At 37.3% G+C, this 24,880-nt stretch overlaps 3 protein-coding genes and 1 pseudogene across 3 annotated transcripts; 3 read left to right on the top strand and 1 right to left on the bottom strand.

Annotated features, from left to right (window-relative positions):
• Positions 1–495: 495 nt before the first annotated feature.
• LOC109059286 (GTP-binding protein 1) lies at positions 496–10,447 on the bottom strand. The gene is given in 14 exon segments (XM_042723454.1): positions 496–1,624; positions 2,738–2,776; positions 3,081–3,192; positions 3,194–3,243; positions 3,786–3,964; positions 4,053–4,188; positions 5,089–5,271; positions 5,347–5,491; positions 5,583–5,697; positions 5,795–5,918; positions 6,379–6,727; positions 7,670–7,850; positions 7,930–8,041; positions 9,965–10,447. Coding segments are annotated over 14 exon segments (2,013 nt in total). The 5' UTR covers positions 10,154–10,447; the 3' UTR covers positions 496–1,525.
• Positions 10,448–12,557: 2,110 nt separating this feature from the next.
• LOC109061823 (von Willebrand factor C domain-containing protein 2-like) lies at positions 12,558–15,584 on the top strand. Its single transcript, XM_019078917.2, has 3 exons — positions 12,558–13,227; positions 13,991–14,120; positions 14,990–15,584. The coding sequence occupies exons 1-3, from the start codon at positions 12,874–12,876 to the stop codon at positions 15,388–15,390; spliced, it is 885 nt and encodes a 294-aa protein (XP_018934462.2). The 5' UTR covers positions 12,558–12,873; the 3' UTR covers positions 15,391–15,584.
• A 1,117-nt stretch (positions 15,585–16,701) lies between these two features.
• Positions 16,702–20,466, top strand: LOC109055028 (60S ribosomal protein L23). Its single transcript, XM_042723466.1, has 5 exons — positions 16,702–16,847; positions 18,126–18,209; positions 19,681–19,809; positions 19,970–20,083; positions 20,335–20,466. Exons 1-5 carry the CDS (start codon positions 16,835–16,837, stop codon positions 20,415–20,417), a joined length of 423 nt encoding a protein of 140 aa, XP_042579400.1. The 5' UTR covers positions 16,702–16,834; the 3' UTR covers positions 20,418–20,466.
• Positions 20,467–22,111: 1,645 nt separating this feature from the next.
• On the top strand, positions 22,112–24,636 carry LOC122138733 (annotated as a pseudogene).
• The last annotated feature ends 244 nt before the right edge of the window (positions 24,637–24,880 follow it).

Consider the following 24,880-nt stretch of genomic DNA (forward strand, 5'->3'; position numbering starts at 1 on the left):
CTGATTACTGGAAACTAGTCCAATAATACCCCAAATTATTAAAGGCACACTCAAAAAATTATTATTATTATTAAGCCTTTATTTAACTGGTTATTTCATAAGAATTAAAAAAAAAAAAAAATCAGTATACAACAAAGCAGCATAATTAGACCGCTGCTTGGATGAACTCAAAGATGATTATTGTCAAGAAAACCATTAGGTGAATTATCTCCTGGGCTACACTGAAGAAAGACACCACTAGGTGGCACAACATTAAAAAAAAAAAAAAGATTTTTAGAAAAGAGTATTGGGCACAAGCTTGACTATCCATTGTGGCTGATTGAATGCCAGCTTGCAGTTTATTGTAAGAAAGTTAAAATGCTAGACATCAGCAATGGAATATAACACCGAAAGCTCCATGTTTAATCCCACAAAGGGGCATTTGTTCTGATCAATTTAAAGACACCTGGACTAGATAGCCAATCTCTGACCAGCAAAAAGAGAAACACACACTGCTGAAATTGTCAACATCAGTTTATTTGTATATTGGTTGTGGAAAGTGAGTTTCACAAAACGCAGAGAATGGTCCAGGTATCATATTGCCTCAAGGGTTTAAATACTAAAGCTCAGTAAACAGTACAACCATCTGAAAGAATTTACAGCAAGTGTTGTAGAGGCCTGTCAATCACTGCTGGAAAAAAAAAAAAACCTTTCTTAATAACAACTGGCACTGGTTTTGTAAAGTTTCCCAATGAGGAACTATTAGACACATTTTATAACCTTAAGATCTACATTCTGTTCTTCTTCCCTTACTCTATGTTTCACCGACTAGTCTGAAGTATCTTGATAATTTGAGAAAGTTTCCAGAACCTGAGCTAAGCCTGTCAGGCCTGATAATGCTATTGATTTGCTAAGCTTGACCAAGGATTTGGGGAAGGTGTAAGTAGACTGTAATATGAGGTAATTAGCAATGAGTGTGATTAGATTTTAAAATTGCCAACTCACATTTCACACTAAACTAGCTGCCAGCAAACTCTGCAGTCACAATGTCTTCAGCCCCCACTGAATTTAGGTCATAACACCTACCGAAAGCATCGGGAATCCATCCAGTTCTTATCATCATGGTCCACAATAACAATGCTAATTCAAATTAAATGCAATTGTGTGACAAGTCTTGTTAATAGTTAGCTACACAATGAAGAGGTCAGCCAGAGCTTTACATCATTTCCAATGGGATTATCCTAAAAACGTGTTAAGAATGACAGCCAAAGAGCAAGTACATGATGTCATTTTCAACAACAAGAAATGGACTTCAAATTTATCCTCAAGTTGACATTTATAGTATGTGTCCTATAGTTTCAGCATCTACGCTCTGTACAGTCTACAAACACACGCATGTCTTATAATAAATTAAAATTCACAAAACAATGTGCATGTTGGTTCTGTGAACTCTTAAGCCTGGTCATCAAAGTGGTCTGGTCCATGTGGGCAGGTAAAAGGCGTGAGTAAAACATGGAGGGTGAACTGGACTCTTGAAAAGAGGAGTTTAGCAGCCCCCAACCGCACCGGCGAGGGTCACTGTGGAGTTACTCTGAGGTTTGCCTTTGTGCCGCTGACCTCCTCGTCTTCTGCCTCCAGACTTTGGTCAAGAAGAAAAAAGAAAGGAAGTTATAAGATGATCGTTGACTCATTGATATATAATAGTAATAATAAGCAGCTCCACTGAATAATTACACAGTAAGTACATGTAGTTTATGGGGTTCATATACTTAATGAAACCTAAAACTAAAACCAAATGAAATATTAAAAACTTTTTTTTTTCAGCTAGCTGCCAAGACAACATCTTTTTCATTTCAGCTTAACTTGTACTAAAAGAACTAAAACTGAAATAAAAATCATAATTATATATAGACATATTAAACCCCCCCCACACACACACACAAAAAAAACTAATAAAAATAGTAGTAGTAGTTCTACAGTATTAATAAATATCTGATTTGTAAATGTAACTACACACGTTTCAGTTTTCTAGAAAAAATTTGAATTTTGTTCATATGAATTCTAGATGGTTATTAATTGAAATGTTTCAACTGTTGAGATGGTATTCAGAAATTCATTAAAATCATACAGATGGTCGGAAATAAATATGAAAAAAAAAAAAATAATAATAATAATAATAATAATAATAATAATAGGCTCTTAAAAAATTATATAAAAATTCAGATTTAAAAAAAAATAATAATTAAAATGCAACTCCTTAAAAATATTACCCAAAAATTAAAAGGTTACGTGCAGAATTCAAATTCAAAAATATCAAATAAGCCAAAATAATAAATTGGTTAAAGTCTAAAATTCAAATTGGCAACAAAATTCTAATAAAAATTTAGCTAACAAAATAGTTTTCCAAATATTCATCCATTTATGTCATTGTCAGCCAAACAGATCACTGTAACATTGCCCAAGAGGATTCGAACCATCAGCCAAAATACTAGTAATCTGTGCCTAAACGCACAGGAACAGGAACACCACAGTGTTCATTATCTTGTGTACGGAGACAACTCCCAAACAAGCAAGAATTAAACACGACACCCCCTCGGTCACAAGCCTCACTCATTTCCATGCCACAGTATCATTTGGGTGAAAGATGCATCATGCACTGTCCTTTCAGGAAGCTGAGACTCTATAAACAGCACAGTTCCTGTGAGGGGTAATTAGCAGTCATGGGAATGAGTGAGTCACCTGCTGTCCCTTGTTTTACCTTATTCTCTTTGTTTTGAGGGTCTTCCTCCATTTCTGTCTGAAGCAGTAAGAAGTGTGAAACAAAAAGGTAAGCGTAACGGAGAGTTTATGGGAAATAAGGAGGGATGAAATGAAAGCACAAGTGAAGAAAAGCAAAAGAAGAGCATGATGTAGGTGAAGAAAAGTAAATATTTCATGTGAATCAAAAGGAAATGAAAACAGGTGGAGTGAAGAGAAAAAGTGATAGAAAGCTATTAGACTGGACAGATCAGACAAAACACAGCAGGAAGACAAATTACCTTATAAATCAGAGCAGAACACACCTTACATTTAGTATTCTTCCCCTCATCTGTTGTTATTACCTGCTGTGGTAGACTCTGCTGAGCGGCTGGCGATCCTGTGCTAGCACTCTCCTCACTGGACGGGGCCACTCCATCCTCTCTTCTAGCCGGGGCTTTCTTTGTTGACTGCATTGATTTGGGGAGGTTTAGAGTTTGGCGGCTGATTAGTTGTTGACAGAAGCAACTACAAGCCAAAAGAACAAAATTGATCAACTTAGTTTAAACAGTTTGGAAAACTGTTTTTATTTTATTTTATTTTATTTTATTTTATTTTATTTTATTTTATTTTATTTTTTTATTTTATTTTATTTTATTTTATTTTATTTTATTTTATTTGCATGATTTATATAGTGCCTTTCCAAAACCCAAGGTCACTTTACAAAATCATTAAAAATAAATAATAGCTAATACATTATGCAATAAATAAATAAAATATAGACAAGAATATTTATATTTACAAAAATAAATTCAATGCAGAGCACAAGAAAAATAAGAAGTCAAATTAATCTAAAACAACAAGACAACGCAACACCATAAAACATTCAGAAAAAGTCAAACTCATAACAATAACCTTATAAATAATCAAATTATGTAAAATAATTAGGAATAATTATTATGCCAACTTCCATTTCATAATCCTCATCTGCTAGCCAAAAACTACTGAAACACTTCCATGCACTGAGTTGTGACCTACACCCTCAAAGTCTTAAGCCTGATGAAGCTGACCTTTGTGATGGTGCCCACAGCTTTAGTTCTTCCCTCTCTGAACACGAGCCTCTGGTCTATGTGCAGGTACTCTGGGGTTTTAATGAAGCGGAAGTGTACGGTAGCTTTGTCTCCTGTGCGTAAGCAGTCTCTGGTCATAGAGAGGATAGTGGCTGTCTGCCTGATGCTACCGCAGTGCACTGTGGGAAGGAAGAGACAAGTTAGAGAAACAGTACAAGATCAATCTCACATTTACATTTTAAGAACGTGCAAGTGCATGTATCTCACCCATTGCTTGATATCTAGGCGAGATGGTGGTCGGGTGATGTAAAACTAGTATCTCAGCCTCAAACTCCCAGTATGCCTGCGGGTTTAATCGTGGAGACACCATGACCATGCCCTTCCTTATTGATGAGCGCTTGATCTGAAGGAGAGAGAAATGAGAAGGAATACTGTAATGAACAGCAAGACAGATGAGATCCAATTCATGAACAAATGACTCCGAACTAATTTTTAATGTGTCAGTCAAACAGATTCACTAAATGATTCACTGAGTGAATCTGATTCAGAGTAAATCGCTTGAAACTGATTCTCTTTCTGAACTGATTATTCAGTTATGTCCGAATGAAAATAATCAGGAACTATTAGTTGTAATTAATAATACATACACAACATTTAGCAGTGAGTTCCTACTCTAATTTAAACCATATCTGAATTTTTGTTTCCAAACAAGTAGAAATATTCTTATAAAACAGTTATATATGCATATACACACTAAAGAGACAACGTCAACTGGGAACTTCTGAAAAAACATTTTATTGAGCATTTCTGGAATTTCTCAACTAAAATAATTTGGCTCCTCAATATTTAAAGGTGCTGTATGTAAGTTTTTGACTCTACTAAAGCATAAAAATACCATAATATGTTTGCAGATATTTAAGAAACATGCTAAGTTAATATATTTGTTTATCTGAAAAACAATGCTACAGTCAGTTATTCTCCTTTGAAAATGTGTGCTCCGGGCTAGAATGTCGTTCTTTGTTTTGGTTTGTGAAACCTGCCCACTGCCAGTTTCCTTAATTGTATTTCGGCACCCCGGGTTGCCAGTTGGTGGAAAACACAGCATATTTCATTTAGTTCATTGTCAAGTGTGCTCGTTCGTGTCAGTGTTGTCAATCTGGCAACCTTGGTGTGTCAAGTCTGAGAAGGAGGGGCCGGGTGAAAAAAAAAACCCTCTCCAATATTTAGAATTTGGATTGCAATACCTAGTTCAACCACTCGGTGTCAATCCTACATACAGCATCTTTAATACCACACCACATACCTTTTTCAGAGCAAAAGAGGCCGTCTGTCCACCGCGGACCTCTTTCACAGGCATCCTCTTGCGGTGAATGGATTTGACAGTGATGGGTAGAAAAGCGCCCAAAGGGTCTGGTCCAAGAAGCAAAGTGTCATTGAGTCGGATCAGCCCTCGTAACGTGGTCCCAGACACTACTGTTCCTACACCCTGCCCAAAAATAATTGGACTGATGAGAGAGGGGAGACATATAACTATAGAAACAGAGACAGACAGCGTGCTTACAGGTACTGAATAGGTGTCATCTATCTGGAACTCAGCAGGCTCGTGGTCTTTAAATGAGCTTCTGGAGGAGAGCAGGTTCAGGAACATCTTCAGCAGGTCCATGTTCTCCCCTGTGACATTAGAGATCTGGAAGATGGGACATATTCTACAAAACAAACAAATATGTGTGAGTCTGGAGAATAATTGGAGCGACAAGTCAGCGATAAGCAAAAATGTGTATTGTGGGGCAGCAGCACCTCTCAGAACTGAAATTAGATGCCGTGACGATGACATCATCTTTGTTCTGGACTAGGACAGGGATCTTTCTGCAGCCTGGAGACTTTAATATCTTCTGCAGGAGCTTCAAGGTCTCTGAAAAGACAGTGTTCATTAGTATGGCAGTATGTGCAATATTCCATCATTTAGTTTCTATTAAGCAAATGGCATTATTTGTGGACTCATGGGTCACCTTGAAGAATATTAGCTGGACACATGTCAATCTTAGTAACCACCACAAAGACGGGAACATTGAGAGCTAATGCCAAACCCAGGTGCTCTTTGGTCATGCCAACAATTCCTGCATTACTTCCAATCTGTGCAAGAGAGATGGAGTCAATTTAAAGATGTCAACAATCATGAACGCATTCTGATCCAAACCCTAGAAAGCTGCCCACTTTGGCAGCACTTAAATGTACTCCCAACATGAAGTGTGGTCCAAACCATTCCTTACAAAATTATGCCACATTTCAGCACAAATAAGGACGGCCAATACAGCTGAGGGAAATGTATTTTTCATTTTAAAGTCAAGTAAATTAAAATGCACTATTTTAACCAGTATTTGTTGTGCTGGTTATAACATGCTAATGTTAGGCAATTAAAAATGAGCAACAGTGAGTCTAGTCTTTTCTCATGTGTCTCACACATACAACAGTGAGTGACTGTTTATGAAGTTTCATTTGGTTAGAATGCTGCCATGGAAGGAAACAAAGCCACCTATGAAGAAATCAAGGTAGCTCACTGGGTTTTGAAAGGGAGCTTTTTCCCCCTCCTTACCATCAGCATGCAGAAATCAGGCAGATGGCCGGTCATTCCAAACACAGTTGTCTTCAGGTACTTCTCATGGCCAGCAAGGTCAATAAAGGTAATGACTTTAGAAGACTTCTCACAGATCTTGGTCCAATCCAGGCTGCCTCCGTGACTGTCAGGTTTGTTGACTACCTGGCCTTCTTGATCAAATCCCAGGATGTCGTTGCCTACGCTGCTGGTGCGGCCACTCTCCATTTCATGCTTGTGCCTGAAGAGCTTCTGTCGCGCAAAGCCACGTCCATTATCCAACTCTCCATGAGTCAGCACACCCAGCAGAGTGCTCTTACCGGCGTCCACATTCCCCACTACAGCCACCCTGAAGAAAACACCATCATGACTTTGAGTTAAGCCTGGAATACACTACATGGTTTTTGCCCCGATTTTCCACCGATTTACAGTCTGAAGACGTTGACGCTAGTTCCCAAAAGTCAGAGCCAGTCTGCAGATTTGAGCTGACAGATTCCATAGAAAACTGTGTAGTGTCTGATGGTCACAGACTTCAGATTATGATTCCATCCAGTTGGAAGAAATCAAACTTGTTTGATATTTTCAGCTGATTTTAGAACACGTGTTGGCTTCATTTGTCACGCATCTGCTAGCAACAAGGTGCTATTTCTGCATGAGGATTTTTTTTTTTTTTTTGTGATCGGAACAACTTCTGGTAGTGTGTGATCCCCATTTGTCTAGTGTATAATGGGACAGTTTTCCTTTGTCACTATTTACAAAGTCGGTAAGTGTATGATGCCTAGTGCTTGTAAAATCTGTTCAGATTTTAAAAGTCATGTAGTGTATTCCAGCCTACAATCAATAAGGTAAAAGCGTCTTGGAACTAGGAAAACATATTAAAGATGCTCCTTAATAGAGCATGATTCATATGAATCTTTGATATGCTACACTAATGTTTAAAAGTTTGGGGTTGGTAAGTTTTTAACACGTTTTTGAAAGATGTGTCTTATGCTTACCAGTGCAGTGTTTACATTCTACCAATTTAATGTCTCCTTCCTAAATACAGGTTTTCATTAACTTTCATTAATACATTTTTGTGTACATAAACTTTTCTTTCTCTTTTGCATTGTCACCATTCATTGTATGGAAAATAGAAGCCTGGATATTCTCCTAAAAATCGAATTTTATGTTCCACAAAAAAAAAAGTATATGATGTTTGAGCAACCATGAGTGCATGAGACTAATTGTTTATTTTTGGTTAAACTGAACTTTGACTTTAATTGCAAAAAAAGCCCATTTTCTCATCACTCACCTAACCTCCAGGAAGTCAGCTTCTCCCACCCGACGTCGAATAAGGTAATCTCTGACCTGGCCACCAGCTTCAGTACGCTCTCTCAACAGGATGAGGTCTGCCTCGATCTGCTCACACATGGACCTTACTGTGGCCACAGACGCCTGCATGTCACTCTCATTCAAACCATAGTCTCCTCCATCTGAAAGAGTGAGAGAGACAAGCTGGTGGGTACTTATAAAGAAAAAAAAAATCTAACTGCTCTCATCTCAGTTTCTCACCTGAACCCACCCCCAAGACATAGATGGTCTCCCCGCAGCCCTCGTCCATCCTCTCACGCAGTTGCCGTAGTAACAAGTCATACTGTTCCCCATTGGGACTGACCAGGGCTATCTATGATACACAACAGAAAAGAGTGTTATTAAACACCGAATGACTGTGGAACAACATTCCTTTCTTTTGTTTTGTTAGCTCAGTCTGACTCAACCCCAGTGTAAAGTCATCAATAGCCTTGGAAAACAGAGTTGCCTGACTTTACTGCATGTTACATCAGTTCTTATGTGGAGTACTGTTACACAAGCCACAGTGATAAAGCTTCATGCAAAACACTCTTCAGTGCTCAGCTCCAGCCGTACAAAAACAGATCCTCCCCTCGGTCTGAAACTGTCTGAATGATAAGAAGGCAGCTGCCAGAACAGAAAACACGAGAAGTCATCTGTCCTGGTTCCCACATCCATCAAGGTTGAGCACTGGTGACTATATGTAGACCTAAACCACTTTATGAACAGCTGGCGTGTCAAGCCGGGTCGTGCGGTGACATGCTATACACCTATTTAAGACAACATTTTTCTAATTCTTGTTTAATTATAATGCATGTACTTATAGTACCTCATCATAACTGAAAGACTACATGGGATATTTGTACTTCTGTATTACCTATTAGGCTTTAGGTATTAGTACTCATTTCTTAGCAATTAGTAACCATGCCTATCATTTTTAACACACACAAACACATATATGCAAATACACTGTATGGTAACAGATCACACTAATCTTTTGTCATGTGTCATGATTAGTCAGAGGAGTTCAGACTGAGACATCAGAGTTCAATTACAAGAGAGATTAAAACTTCATCTAGTATCAACAGGAATGCACGCTAGTGTCTAAAACAAGGGAAACTGTAATAAATGCTTTGAACTATTTTAATAGTTGCTTGTAAGTAAGAAAAAGAACCAGGACTAGATATTAGCAAAACTGGAATAGGTGCCAAAAACAATCAAATCCATACTATTTGGAACAGATGGTGGATATGTGAAATACAAAATCTAAATTTGTCGTTTATGACCTGTAATTATGTAGTAGTTACTTGTATATAATAAGTATCTACTAGTGATATTGAAATGAATGCTAGATACTATTGTATTACTTACTAGCAAGCCTATATAAAAAAAAAATAATAATAATAATAATAGAAACATTAAAATAGATAATAGCATGTTATTATACTCACTGTGTTCATATTCAGAGGTAATCTTGCCAGGTTGGTTATTTTAGTAACAAAGCGATATTATTATAATTTTTATTTGTATTTTGAAGTAGTTTCTTTTTTCTTTTTAGTCACATTTTTAGTAGTTTTGTTCTATGTTTTTGTCATTTGTATTGGTCTTGTATTAGTTTTTTAATGTATATTTAGTTTTCTTTCTTTTCAGTTTTAGCTTTAGATATTTCAGCACGTCAAGTTAAACCAAATGAAAATGAGAAAGGATGCCTTGGCAACTAACTGATATAATATGATATTTTATGTCATTTATCAAAAGTTAGCAATTTATAAAACCGACTTCCTCATTCCCTGATCTAGTTATCTCCTCTGTCTCCCTCCTTCTAAAGGGAAATCCCTCTGTGTTGGGCTAATATTGTGTTGTGAGGTTGTCATTTCTTCACTAACCGTCCGTATTTCATTCATTGGAATTAATGCAGAGTTGCAGTCTATAATCAGCTTGCTTTACAGATAATACCCCACACAGATGGATAAATCAGAAAGTCATATTTAATACTGTACTACGACAGGTGCATAGGATACAGGAGTTAGGAAATATTTTTAAAATATCGCTGAAGCTAGCCCGGCTAGCTTAGGTTAGGTTTACAGTTGTAAACACTCAGTGGGCAGCTCGTAAAACAGTAAAAATCTAAAACAGTAATGAAAATAAGATTAAAACTGTCAGTTCAAAATTCCAACGTGTAGTCGTGTTACTAATAATATAATTTTTGTAAACGTATTAATTTACTACAACTAGGCTAACTCTGTTTGAGGCCTACCTTGCTGGAGAAGTCTATGCCGAGATCCACGGTCTCGCCGTTGAACATCTCGCCGTCCTCGAAGCACTCTGCCCCGTCTTCATCACCGCATCCCCGGGCTGGAGCAAACATGCTAGCGGGGACTACAGACTCTGGTAACCCTATGGCTACGGAATTAAAACCCGGTTCAGTCGTCGTTGCTGATGCCATCTCTCGGGCAGCAGTTTTTTAAAATCAAGCTAAAACAACTTTAAAACGATGCGGATTTGGGGGGAACAACTGTAGGTTAAGCTGATGCAGCACAAACACAACGCCGCTCTCCGCTAGGATAAAATCTGCTGCGTCGAGAAGAGATAAACAAGTATCGCTACATATTACCGCTGTCACAACAACATGATAAACTGCTAATAAAGTACACTAAACTCTGACAATCCCTTACTAGTTAAGTGTAAGTGTTTAAGTTTACAATTGTTATAAAAAAGAAAAAAAAGTTGTGTTTTTCTTCTCCTCATGAATTATTCATAAGCCGTTCTGGCCAATTATTTTCTCCATAAGCCAAATCACGTGTGTTATCATCCAATGAAAGTTCACGGGAGGTGCATGTCTTTACAAATAAAATATAATTACATTACAAATGATGCAATATGTAGCTGTAAAGTTGTAAGGTTCGTTTCTGTACACACTTAGGTTTGACATAACAAAATAATAACTATATATATATATATATATATATATATATATATATATATATATATATATATATATATATATATATATATATATATATATATATATATATATTAATTGTAAAAAATAGCTTTTTCAAAATGAGCAAAAAGAACAACAGACCAGTTTGCCGTCTAACTCTGAAACCCAAGCAACAACAAAACGTGTAACGAGAATATTATAGATAATCTTGTTTGTGTAATCTAATTGAACTAAATTACTAACCGCATCAGCAAGAATCTGAGTGATACTAACTTTGTAGAAACGAAAGCCGGGTAACTAGATTCTATTTCAGCCCTTTCAGATGGTATTGAATTCTCATTTGTTCATCTGATATAAGCAGGCCTAATATGATGTAAGTACTGTATTGTATAAGTATTGTATTTGTGCTGAAAACACTGGCAAGATCATTAAAATCACTTTGGATAAAGCTGACAGCATTTACCGTACATAATATAAAGGTTTCTGGAACTAAAAAGGCAACATGTTAAATGATAAGATCTTGGCGGCATTATAGGGCAGAAATGCGACACAAGTAAATGGAACAAAAGCAAACATGTAAAAATGTATTGAGCCTGAATTTAAAGTCAAGAAGTAGTAACAATTGGGCTGTAATCAAGAGGGTTCAGCTTAAGCCTTTTAAGCTAAATTATTTATTTGAAGTACCCCCTAAGATTTAAAGTTATTATTAAGTGTTAGTCTTATGAAGTGTTTTTTTTAATTGTTTTTATTTTAATAAATTATTTATTCATTTTAATTTTACTGTTTTTATATAATTTCATTATCTTTTCATAAACTCACAACCCCTCCCCCCAATGCACAGAACAATGTCATGTCTGACACAGATAGTAAAAAGTGTCCTGTCAGCGTAGTTATTGGCCCTTACAGTGTAACTTTTTGATGGAGCCCCGAACTTATCATTTAGCCTAGTCTTTTCCTGATGAGTCAAGCAAGACATGTTGGTTTAGAAGAATTCGATTAATTTCAGAAGTCAATAGCTCTCAGAATCAATGTAATTTCAGGTGTAGATCACTAAACTGTAGTTTGTTTATTTTACATGTCTTAAAAGACAAGCATGCCAAAGCTACATAAAATGTACAGATAAGGAGATTGGATCATTAAAGGGTTACTCCATCCGCAAAATGAACATTTTGTCATTAATCAATTACCCCCATGTCGTTCCAAACCCGTAAAAGCTTCGTTCATCTTCGGAACACAATTTAAGATATTTTGGATGAAAACTGGGAGTCTTGAGACTGTCCCATAGACTGCCAAATAAATAACAGTGTCAAGGTGCAGGAAAGTATGAAAAGCATCGTCAGAATAGTCCTTCTGCCTTCAGTGATTCAACCGTAATGTTATGAAGCGATGAGAATACTTTTTGTACCAGAGAAAACAAAAATAATGACTTTATTCAACAATTCCTCTCCTCTGTGTCTCTCCACATCAGCGTAGCGCTATTTTGGCAAATAGCTACGCTGATTTGGAGAGACACAGAGGAGAGGAATTTTTGAATAAAGTCGTTTTTAAAAAAAAAAATGTATTCTCGTTGCTTCATAATGTTACGGTTGAATCACTGAAGGTAGAAGGACTATTCTGACGATGCTTTTCATACTTTCCTGGACCTTGACACTGTTATTTATTTGGCAGTCTATGGGACAGTCTCTGACAGAATACTGACAAAATTTTCATTTTGGGATGGAGTATCCCTTTAAGATCATTCAAATGTGTTGCATTTCAGTCATTTGACCAGCAGATGGCGAGAAGGAGTAAAAGTTGTCTAATTTGATGATGAAAACAATCTTCACTGATCTGCACGTTTCTGTGCAGCTCTACACTTATGTATCACAGGCTAGGTGCATTCTTGCTCCACTTCCATATTATGTTAAGGGAAAAGTCATTAGGAAAAGTTTTGAAAACGTTAAAAACATTTTAAACTATTTAAAAAAGATTAGAATTATTCTAAAAGTGCAACACAAGCACGTGCTATTCCTAATGTAAGAAGTAAATGTGAAGAAAACGTTTTCTTATTAAAGTCATTAACATAATACAGTTGCCTGCAAGATTGTTTATACAGTACTGATGGTGACATTCAGAGGAGGGTCATTTTCTCTTATGTATGTCATTGGGCAACATGGGCATATGTTTATGCACTGCCCCAAGCGCATGATGACAATCCAGACCACAGCAAACTGCCGGTAAGGATGCGATCTCTCGTCCTTTGCATCTCATTTGCACTCCAGTGCTTCGTTCTGCAAAGCGCATCAGAGTATTCTTCAAAATCCGAGTTGGAATACGAATTCGGTGACTATCGTGGCAGGTTCTGTATCGACGACAAAGGTTTTGTTTATAGCATCGGAGAGGTTTATTATCCGAGCTCCACAGCGTGTCCCTGCACCTGCACAGAGGATGGACCCGTGTGTGTCAGACCCAAGTGCCCGCGTATACACCCGAGATGCACGCGCATCACATACAAGTCCTGCTGCCCCGTGTGTGAAGCTGTCAGTAAAGTTTGTGTGTACGGGGGCAAAACGTACAGACTGCTGGAGGAATTTAGGGTGAGTCCGCGGAAGTTCTTAGGCTTGAAAATAATATATTGGTCTTCATGGATAGGCTATTGATGATAATAATGTTTCGTTTTGATTTGTTTTCCAATTACGTCCTAAGGTTAATTACAACAATGCAGAGATTCTAGGTAATGATGACCTTTGGTATTGTTTTGTTTTGTTTTGTTTTGTTTTGTTTTGTTTTATCGCAACACTGCTCACTTTTCAGGAAATTATAGGCCTAGGTTTTAAATTGGGACATCATAAAAATTGCTGGATAGCTAATTATCTAATATTTGTTTTGTTCAACCCTAGTCAATGAACTAATGTTTGTGGGATAAAAAAAATAAAAAAATTACATTTAAATTACATTTATCAGAAACTTTTACAATACATATTCTAGGCTATAGGCTATACTCTCAGACACTGGTGCAGTACCCTAATTTTAAAAACTCTATTTTATTTACCCCTGAATTAGTACTAAATTTGTAGATATTAGTACTTTAAAAGTACATATTAGTACCTTTTGAAAGGATGCTGCCCCAGTGATAGTTTTGAAGCTTTTTCTTTTTTTTCTGTACACAACTGAAAAAAATATTTATGTATGAAGAAAATATTTTAGATTAATCCATTCAGAGTATTTGATCTACGTTTGGGTGCAACTGCCTGTTACCATTATCTGACAGTATGGTGGTTTTCCTTGGCCTATCAAACCTAAATATGTCAATAATAAATTGCATAATCCAGAGTGATTCTTTGTTCCTGTTTTAAACAGTTGTCACCCTGTGAGCGTTGCCGGTGTGAAGTCAACCGAGAAGTTTACTGCACCATATCCGGCTGCCCTGCATTACACTGTGTGAATCCTGTATACGAACCCAACCATTGCTGTCCTGTGTGCAAAAGTGGTGAGAGTTTTTACACATGCAACACTTCCCGTGCATGTCTCTCCCGTTCAGTGTCATTACTACTTTATATGTAATGTTTTAACAAACACTTGCATCACTTGCATCACAAGACCTATTTGTGTTTTGAGAGGCATGCATGTAAGGTTCTGTTTTGAGGATCAATGAGGAAGTTACATTCATGATGTGGACCTCTTGTTTTTGATAGATTTTTTTTTCTTGATTACTGCATGGTTCACGGTGATGTCATGGAAAAAGAATGATGCAATGGAATTGTTCGATGGATTGCTTACTACCATGCCGTCTATAAATAGGAACTAGTGCATGGCATGCTGGGATGGAACAGGCACTATGGGGCAATGGGCCATCCCTGACAACAGAAGGCTTGAGGTGGACAGATTGTGTGTGATATAGTTTATGTATTTAATGTTTATATAGAATCTGGTAATTCATGTGTACAGATTTCAAAACAAAATATACTGTATACATGAAATACGTAATGCATTTGTGTACATATATGAGTGGCAAATCTTTCATTCAATATACAACAGTGGGTAAAGGCTAAATTCACCCACCCCAAAAAATTTAATTCTGTCATAAATTACTCACCCTCATGTTGTTCCAAACCTGCATGACTTTATTTATTCTGCAGAACACAAAAGAAGATATTTGGAAAAAGCAATGTTGTTTTGGACCCCACTGATTTTAATACATGAACAAAAACTTAGAACATAGAAAGTCATACAGGTTTGGAATGACATTAGGGTGAGTAAATGATGACAGAATTTTCATTTTTGGTTGAACTGTTCCTATAAAAGAAGCTATAATTCTAACCAAATACTGAGCTTCATGCCCTTGTTTCCTTTTCATAGGGCCAAACTGCTTTGCTGGCAATCGCGTGATCTCAGCTGGAGAACGTGTTGAGATTGATGAGCGGATGGTGTGTTTCTGCACCTACCAGGATGGAACGTGGCAGACGCACACTCACGCTACCTGTGAGGAGCACCAACGAGCAGACAATGAAGCCACTGACTCCGACAACACATCCAAACAGATGGAGGAGCAAGAAAGAGAAGGAGAAAGAGAGAGTGTTCTCGCCCAGGCTGGATGCCATCCCATGAAGGGAAGTGTGCCTGGCACCAGCTCTCCTGACAGGCAGGAGGGGATGCAGAGCACCATGCAGGTGTCTGTGCTCAGGGTAAACACAACCTGCGCTGGGATAACTGCCAATGCTAACCTCTTTAGCCAACCTCACCACCCCCTCCAATCCTGACCCACTGAGAAGCAACATGTACTACTGAAATCTTCCACTATTATACATGGTACACTTGTTGTTCAGAAATTAGGGGTCAGTAAGATTTAAAATAAATACTTTTATGCAGCAAGGTCGCATTAAATTGATCAAAAGTGACATTAAAGACATATACTATTACAAAAAAATTGAATAAATGCTGTCCTTTTGAACTTTTTATTCATCAAGGAATCCTGCTGTATCAGGGTTTCTTGTGCACCAAATCAGCAGAGCTGCATTTGTGACCAAATAAATGCAGTCTTGGTGAGCATAAGGGAGTTTTAAAAAATCTTACTGATCCCAAACTTTTGAATGGTAGTGTAAATATGTGTATATTACTGTATATCATGCTGTCTACTTCTTACTAAGATGCAGTTATGCTGCATCATATTTAAATATGGAGCATTGTATTTAAACAAAATTTCCCATTTTTCCATCTCATTCTTGTAGCATGTTGTGATAATGGGCACATTACATATTTTGGAAGTCTTGAATATTGTTTGACGTTTAAATGATTTATCCCATGTCCAATATTAACGTGTTAATTAACAACTTCAATGTTCATTCCAACAAATAAATTTACACAATGTCATATTGTATGAGACATCGCCAGTAGAATGTTGTTCTCCATAATGATGATCACATATTTGCTTGTTTAGATGGGAAGTGGAGCATGCAGTAAGAAACACACATTTCAAAGGGCTGGTCAAATGGAAACATATAATTTATGTATTAAAATCATCTCAGGTTTGAGTTTTCTCTTTGTCTTATTATTTAAACAAGTGTTTCTGTGCATATTTGATGTTTTGTTGATTTTAACAATAATAATAATAATAATAATAATAAATAAAAAAATAACATTTCAACACAGCTCATTTACAAAATGCATGTAAATATAATGGCAACACTGTGTTTATGAATTATATGCATATGCATATTTTTTGTATTCAAATTGGACAGTAGCATAATGTTATCTGCAACTGTGAGTCGAGATCCTGAAACATTTATTTCGATCCCAAATATTTCATAGAGCTTACATACCGTGGGGTTTAAAGGTTATTTAATTTCAGTATTTTGCAATTTAATACACCTTTTATGCGCAGATTATATTAATCGTGAAGGTCACTCAAGTCTCATGCGCTCCAAAAGGTGACAGATGTGTCACTCACACGTCACTGTATATCTGCAATGTATTTTCTACATTTTGGACGCTACATTTTAAATCTATAATTCTATTATTAGCGGCTTTAATTCACCAGGCGTTATTGAAATACATTAGCGAGGTATAAATTAAATACGCCTCACTAAGCGGCGATGCCCGGATGATGGCGTTGAAGTGTGCGCCGGATGCTGCGAGAGCTGTGCTGCGCGCACGATTATTTCCCAGCATTCCTTTCGCTCTCTTCCTCTTTCCCTTTCGGCGACAATGTCTAAGAGAGGTAAGAAACCCATATGAAAATCCATAATCATCCTTCAAATGAAATACATTGAAGCGCCGTAAAGGACTAAATGGGTTTAATTGATCACAGAGTACTTATGTTTTCAATATATTGACGCCAGTTGTCATGAATATCTTAGATATTATCAGTTATTCGCCGCTAGCGGGAGAAGCCATGTTTGCTAAGTCCGCAGACTCGGGCTCGTGGAGTCAGTAGTATGGTGATTCAATACTTGATACTCAAACTTTATTGTGTGAAAGCAGGTTTTGGAACAAAGATTCGTCTTAACTGACATGTAAAAAAGCTTAAAAGAGCTATACGTGCGAGTTGTGGACTGAAAACATGCAACGAAGCAAGGCGGCGCTCGGCTGGACGGTGGTTATGAGTTAATGTTACCGGTGTAATGCACATATTTGAGTTATTCAGCTGGTATAGACCAGGCACTCAAACTGTTGGCTTAATAGATTCTGAAGTATTATTTCCATCAGAAATAGTGTAATAACTGTATCGAGTGGAATCGGACTGGTGTCAGCAAATGTCAGTTCACGAAGTTAACTTACTGTAACTCAGAACCGTATCGATAGCATTAGAAGACATTTGCCCACCTAAAGGAACAGTTCCCCCTAAAATGAACGCCTTATTCCAGACCTGTAGCACTTTATTTTTATGGAAAATACTGGCTTTTATGCAGAATGACAACCTTCTTTTTGATGGCATTGAATGTGAACAGTGACTAATGCCTCTAATCTGTAAAGAGTACTGCACCAGATATTTCCTTTGTGATCATTTTAAAATCGATTTAATGTAACTTAAGTGACACAACGGTTGCTTGCTTATGTATGTAGACAGCTTGTCAGTATTGTATTTGTAGCTGGTATTGAAAGGGCTCATTGGATGCAAAATTTACTTGTACGTGTTGTTTGAACATAAATGTGTGTAGGCAGTGTGTGTGTGTACACAACTACCCTATAATGATAAAAATCCACCCAGCTGATTTAGACAAGGGAAAAGTGTGTTTTTACACTAGCATTGAGAAATTTTAACCAAAGTATGTTATATACTTTTCATTAAGACCTTAAAAAAATCATATCTACTTGTGGAAAATGGACATCTGATGACCCATTTAGAGTCTCTCTGTTTCTTGTAGCCAGAGTCAATCAATTATAAATGAATGGAGTCACTTACTGGCGAGCTAAGCAAACAGAAAATGTGACTAGTATCTTTTGGTTGTTTCACCCTACTGTTATAAAAGCTTAATGCATTTATCCTCCTGTTTAGGACGTGGTGGGTCATCGGGAGCCAAATTCCGTATTTCACTGGGTCTCCCAGTGGGAGCGGTCATCAACTGCGCTGACAACACAGGTATGAGATCTGCCAGTATTTGGGCTTGTTATCCTTCTTAAAAGCACTTGCTTTGTCTGCTCAATGGCTGGGTGAGTCGTCAATGAAGGAATAATAAATCCCATTGCTAATGGGTGAGATGGCAGTCGCCATGTGCTGTTAAATCTCAATCCGTGATGGAACAAACGTTAGCTTGTTTGTCAATTTGTTAGACCTGTATGTCAATAGTTTCAATTTTAAGCATAAAAATATTATATAATATACTTAGGGCTGGACCAGAATATTCGATTATTCAATTTTTCGTTTGGTGGGTTGGCATTCGATTTTCAATTTTGAGATTCGAATGTGTGTGTATATATAGAATTTTTTTTTTTTTTCTTTTCCAAACACCTGGCATCCCCTGTGAAACTACTCGTTCACGCTTGAATATGAATCACCCATGAGTGAATGTCATGATTCAGTTCATCTGGAAGAAAATACAAAAATGGCAAAGACCTTAGCTGTTTGGGAGCACTTTAAATTGAGTGAGGACAAAACCAAGGGTTTGTGCCAAATGTGATTTGAAACTGGCCTACCACAACGGCACATCAAATTTGAAAAATCAGTTCTGTAAGTAACTGTAAGAGTTCTGTACGTGGTACGCCTATAGTATATTGTTGGTGTAAAAAAAAAAAAAGCTTTTATCCGCCATGTTAATCCTTAATTTTACACATCATAAAAAATGTGCACCTTATTTGCTTGGAAAATACTTGCGAATACATAAAAAAAAGTACAGTAGCCCAACCTAATAATTTTCTATATTAAAAGTATTGCTCTAAACAGAGGTGTATTTTGTATCACTAGTGCAGTGTGTGTTCTCAGAGCATATAAGCTCTGCCCACGTGAGGCACACCACTTCTAGCTAGCGCTGTTATGTAGTTTATTAAACGTTTATTCCTTCTGAACGTGTCATGTGTCCATATTGCACCAAAAAGCGACACTGCACTCCCTTGGATCCGCAGCAACACACCCGCCACGCGTGAAGTCGATTGGATGAACGGTTCTTGACATCACAAAATGTAAACAGACACCCAGAGATTCCTGTCTTTATTACACCGTGTCTACACCGGACGCGACCGTTGTGTCGCAACCAATAAAGTCGGTCTTCACTTGACACAACAATGCGACCGTTGAAAATCACTTGAAATTTGTCTCAGTACGTCATAAATAGAACGCAACAGCAGTTTACTGTTGGGAATTTGTTGTGCCGCATCCAGTGTAGACCGCATAATAGGTTCTATTTGTATTTTGTAGCGGCGTGGCATCCGGTGTAGACACTGTGTTAGAGAGAAGAATATGTTCAGCCCCCTCCCTCCGAATCTTTGAATATTCTGTATTGATTACTACCAAAGCTTCGAAGCTCCAAAAAAAAAATAGTATTCGGACCAGCCCTAAATATACTGTGTTGATCTTTGCTCAGTTACTGACTTCAACTGGATTTTCTCTCGCTTAGGTGCCAAGAACCTGTACATCATATCCGTCAAAGGCATCAAGGGTCGTCTGAACAGGCTCCCAGCAGCTGGTGTGGGCGACATGGTCATGGCCACAGTGAAGAAAGGCAAGCCAGAGCTCAGGAAAAAGGGTGAGTGTTTGCAGAGCCTCTATTATGTTTCATCTGGACCCTGAGCTTTATGCTGGTTTTGAATGCAAATAATAGGCTTTGACGTAGAGATGTTTGAGTTTTGCTGATCTGACCTCAAGGTCAAGTATATATGCTTATACAACTTTTCTTTTTAATCTAGTGCATCCTGCAGTGGTAATACGACAGCGGAAGTCGTATCGGCGAAAAGATGGCGTTTTTCTATACTTTGAAGACAATGCTGGGGTCATAGTGAATAACAAAGGAGAAATGAAAGGTGAGTTATAAATATAAAATCTTCCTTGGTATCCTTCTTTAAGCACTTGCTTTGTCTGCTCAATGGCTGGGTGAGTCGTCAATGAAGGAATAATAAACCCCATTGCTGTTGGGTGAGATGGCAGTCACCATGTGCTGTTAAATCTCAATCCGTGATGGAACATTTTACATCTCTCTAAATTTGTCATTTTAACTGAACATTCTGGATTTTGCTCTGGTGCGGTGCTGAATTGTTTTTGTTTTCTTTCATAGGCTCCGGTATCACGGGACCCGTAGCCAAGGAATGCGCAGACCTGTGGCCCAGGATTGCTTCCAATGCTGGTAGTATTGCCTGAGCGCAAATGTGGCTTGTCGTTTTCAATAAAATCCTGTAAAAAAAGTTTACATATGTGTCACTGTCTGTTGATTTCAGGGAATTTTGTCTTGACACTGGCAAGTTAAAACTGCAATATTTTGAATGTTTATTCATATTTTATAATATGAAAAACCGGGAGCCTTGTGACTGTCCCATAGACTCAGCTGAAACAGAAGAGCGTAAGCTGCCTGCGTACAGCTCAGATTCGCCAAAATGGCGCTGCTCCGATGTGGAGAGACACAGAGGAGACAAATTGTTGAATAAAGACATTATTTTTGTTTTATTTGCATACAAAGTATTGTCGTCGATTCATAACGTTACGATTGAATCACTGATGGCAGATGGACTATTCTGAAGATGCTTTTCATACTTTTCTGGATCTTGACAGTGTATTTTACTTGACAGTCAATGGGACAGTCACAAGCCTCCCAGATTTCATCCGAGATATCTTTAAATTGTGTTCCGAAGACGAACAAAGCTTCTATGGTTTTGGAATGACATGGAGGTAAGTGATTAATGACGACAATTTTCATTTTGGGATGGAGTTTCCCTTTAATGCAAACTTCAGTTAAGGTTTTACAGACTTTGAGCATATTAAAAGTTTGATTCTTTGACTAAATGTGGTAAATACATTTGCGTAAGAAATATTTACATTTGACATGAGTATATGGAAGCTTAATTTATTCAGTAATGCACTAACTTCAAAAGCATTAATGAAATGTTAGTTCTTAACAGATAATTACCATGATGGTAATATTTTGTCTTGTGTCTGGTATTGTTCACTTGGCAGTCAAACTTGTTCACAGTCAAAAGTGACTGAACCCCTGAAATGTAACACTTTTTTCCCCATTAATATCAATGTAATATTTTTGTTCAATAATGTTTTATATTTTGTATTTTGAGATTTGCATGGTACTAATATTTATGCAATTTTTTTTTCCCCAGTGAAAAAATAAATTTTTTTAGATTTTAATTATGGCACTGTTCCATGTTAATATACAGACAATGCCTTTAAAATTTAAATTTTGAAGGCAGATTAGTGCCATCTGTTAGGAATGAAAAAACAAAAAGTAAAACATAGCAATTCCATGGTTTAGCCACTAGCCTATATAAAAAGGCTTATACATTCTCTAGTTGTTTTTGGAGAAATACTTAAGTTTAAGTTGTGGATTTGGATATATATTTAGACATTCTCAAAGACAACTTTTTGTAAAGGTTTAGATTTTTTGTTGTTGTTTGAAATGTCAGTTTTATTACAAAATGTCATAAATTTCAACCTCTTATTTGAGTTTTCTGGCTCAATTTAGCCATATTGTTACAGCCACACCAGTTCATTTGTGTATGTGTATACATATAATAGTGTGTTGTGTTTTTGAGTGTAACCCCTTTTTTGGTGTCTGTTTTTACTGCATTGTGGCTGAATTATTGATTTTATTTCACACATTTGCAATAAAGTAATAGAGTTTCGTACATTTACGATAAAAAAATATAATTTTTTTTTTTTTTTCATTCGGTATGACCAAATGTAACACCAGAAAGAAATTGAACGTTAAAATTGAAATAATAATAAACTTTTAAACCTCATACCAATGCTTCCCAAACCTGTCCTGGAGGCCCCCCTGCTCTGCACTTTTTAGCTGTGTTCCAAAGTTGAGTTTACACACTTCAAAGGCCATGGACTTCGAAGACCAGGCCTCCGAAGTGAGTGAAGGATGCTACACCTTCGCAGTATTTCCTAATTGTGACACCAGTGGCTCCCGATTACTGCTCTGTCGCATAGCAACGGTGTGAGAGGAGAGCAGACTAAAGGACAGTCCTGCCAGAATTGCTCATTTTTGTTTTTATGACAAATTTAAAAACAGAAAAGACCTTGGAGTTTACTTGAATGATGTAATGAAGGCCAGGTAAACTACACTGGTTTGCTGCATCCTTTGTTGGATTACAATTTTAAATGCAGGAATTGGCTTGGAGCTTACTTGAATAATGTAATGATACATATGAAAAACTACAAAATACACACACAGCAGTTCAAATGCTGACTGCTATCTTACAAAGGTGCGATTTTATATAGGTTATTGTCTTGACCATGGTGATCATATGCAGACAGGTTTGCAAACCCGGATTTTTAGGCAGTTAAGCATAAAAATAAAACTGAATAAGAAAATAAATAGAGCATTGTACAGCTCAATGTTCAGTGGCAGCTGTCACAGCTGAACAGTGCTGTGTATGACAAGTCCAAGTCCTTCAAATGCAGCCTTTGATACAAAAATTTGTTAATATTCTGACAATAAATGTTGTTACTTTCATTTTCAAAATAATCAGAGGTGGACTGTAAGGAAGTACATTCGTTAAGTATTCTATTACAAATATGAAGTTCCAAGTTTTCTTTCTTTTTTCCTCACAGGACAGCAGCACACAAAAATATGGTCTTTTACAACATGATGCATTTTTTTTTAGATTAAACTACCCAACAGTATATTTAGTAGCTACTTTAAATTTAATAACCTTGAACATATTTAGAAGTAAAATGCAACATACACATCAGTGCAGCGGTAATATTAATGTAAAATCATCCTGACAAAATCTTTTTTTTTTTTTCAGAACAATACTGTATACCTTTACTTTTACTCTCAATACCTTAAGTATATTACAGTATGCAAGATAATACTTTTACTTAAAGGATTCTGTAATCATTTACTCACCCTTAAGTTGTTCCATGTTTGGAATTTTCATTTTTGGGTGAACTATCCCTTGAGGTAAGGTTTTAAATATGACTAGTAGTTTTTCCCCAGGTGATTCTTCTGACACTTCAGTGGTTTGTGAGGCCAGTCTGACACATGTGGAGGATGATGAGACTGACATTACAGCAAAACTGAAAGCATTCATGGGAAAATATGGCATCCAAAAATAGTTCATATTGAAATTATTATTTTTTCTATTGTATCTTAAACACACAAACACATATATGTGTGTGTGTGTGTGTGTGTGTATGTATGTGTATATAAAAATAAATAAAATATTTCATATTTTATGCAAGCAGAAATATGCTAAGAAGTGCTGGCAGTTATTTTGGGGCCATCTGTCCATTGTTACTTTCAGCCAGTTAGGCTCCAGAAGATAAGAAGGACATCTTTGCTAGCATGGTCCTGAGGAGACTCTTTCAGTAGTATGTATGGTACTATCAAAAGCAAATTGGCTCCATGAACACCGAAGTCCTCACAGACTTTAAAGACACTTAGGTGGTGGAATCATCCAAAGTTGTGAGATGGCCGGATCTGTGCAGTCACTTTTCCATCCGTTTATCTAGTCTTCTCATCTTCAGGGTGCAAAAAGTTGACTCGGGGCACTATATTTGTGGCACGGCCTCTGGTGATTTCTTCTATGGCTACGATGTTGATGTCCAGGAGGTCCGTCAAGTTTTATTTACCTGGAACATCAGAGGACTCAAGTATAAGAAGCAGAGCCCATCAGCATAAAAACTGAAAAGTTTCAGGTGTTCACCAGCTACGGGCCATGGTCTAAATGTGACCGCTGTGACGTCCAGGGGGAGGAGATGCGTGGAGGACTTTGTTACATCAAAAGCATTTCCGACACAGTGACTCCCTGTGGTTCCTCAGCCATTCCCCAACAGTGTGGCCTTTCAGGTAGTAGCTATGGAGCCAAGCTTGAGGTGAGGAAATGTCACGCCCCCTGTCCTCCAAAACCTACGACATCTCCAAAGAGACAAGCTCCGTTGAAGTTCCTCAAGTTTGTTGATCGATCTTCTTCAGGTGTCACCATCCACTACCACAATCACCCCACAGTCTCTGATCTGGTCTTGACCTGTCCTGGAGCCAAACCGCAGTACGCTGTGGCCAGGGATAAAGGCTTAGTGCCGCTTTACCATTCTCCGTTTATGGAGGGTCTGAATAAGACGTCTTGTTTCTTCATTGACACTGGTCACCACCTACACTTTAGATCTGTGCAGCTGGAAGACAAAGCCTACTATTTCTGCTGGCTGCAGAGATCAGACTGGGGGTGTATCTGCACTTGGACCCAGAGTCTATCTATGAGCTGCAAGTTATACTTGCTTGCTATGCTGGCATTTCTACTATATTTCTCCTCACTGTGGTAGTCAGATTTATTTGGCAGATAAGCAAGGTAGAAGCATCTGCAGATATTCACAGAACTTGAATTTGCTGTAGTTCTACTGATGCACATTTACTGTGAAGTGCAAGGTGAAATCGAATAAATTTGCTGCTTAATTTTCAGAATTTTTTTTTTATCTTTAAAACATGTTTTTGTTCTTTAACAGACAGAGTGACAATGGTAATAAATCACTGAATTTTTCTTTTGTGTAAACATTTAAATAATCATCATAAAATGTAGAAGAAACAAAAGAGTAGCATTACATATTGTACAGTAAGGGTTCTTCTTTTTTTTTTTTCTCCTAATTGAATGTTA

Source organism: Cyprinus carpio, chromosome A3, assembly GCF_018340385.1.
Source record: "Cyprinus carpio isolate SPL01 chromosome A3, ASM1834038v1, whole genome shotgun sequence".
NCBI classification, from domain to species: domain Eukaryota; kingdom Metazoa; phylum Chordata; class Actinopteri; order Cypriniformes; family Cyprinidae; genus Cyprinus; species Cyprinus carpio.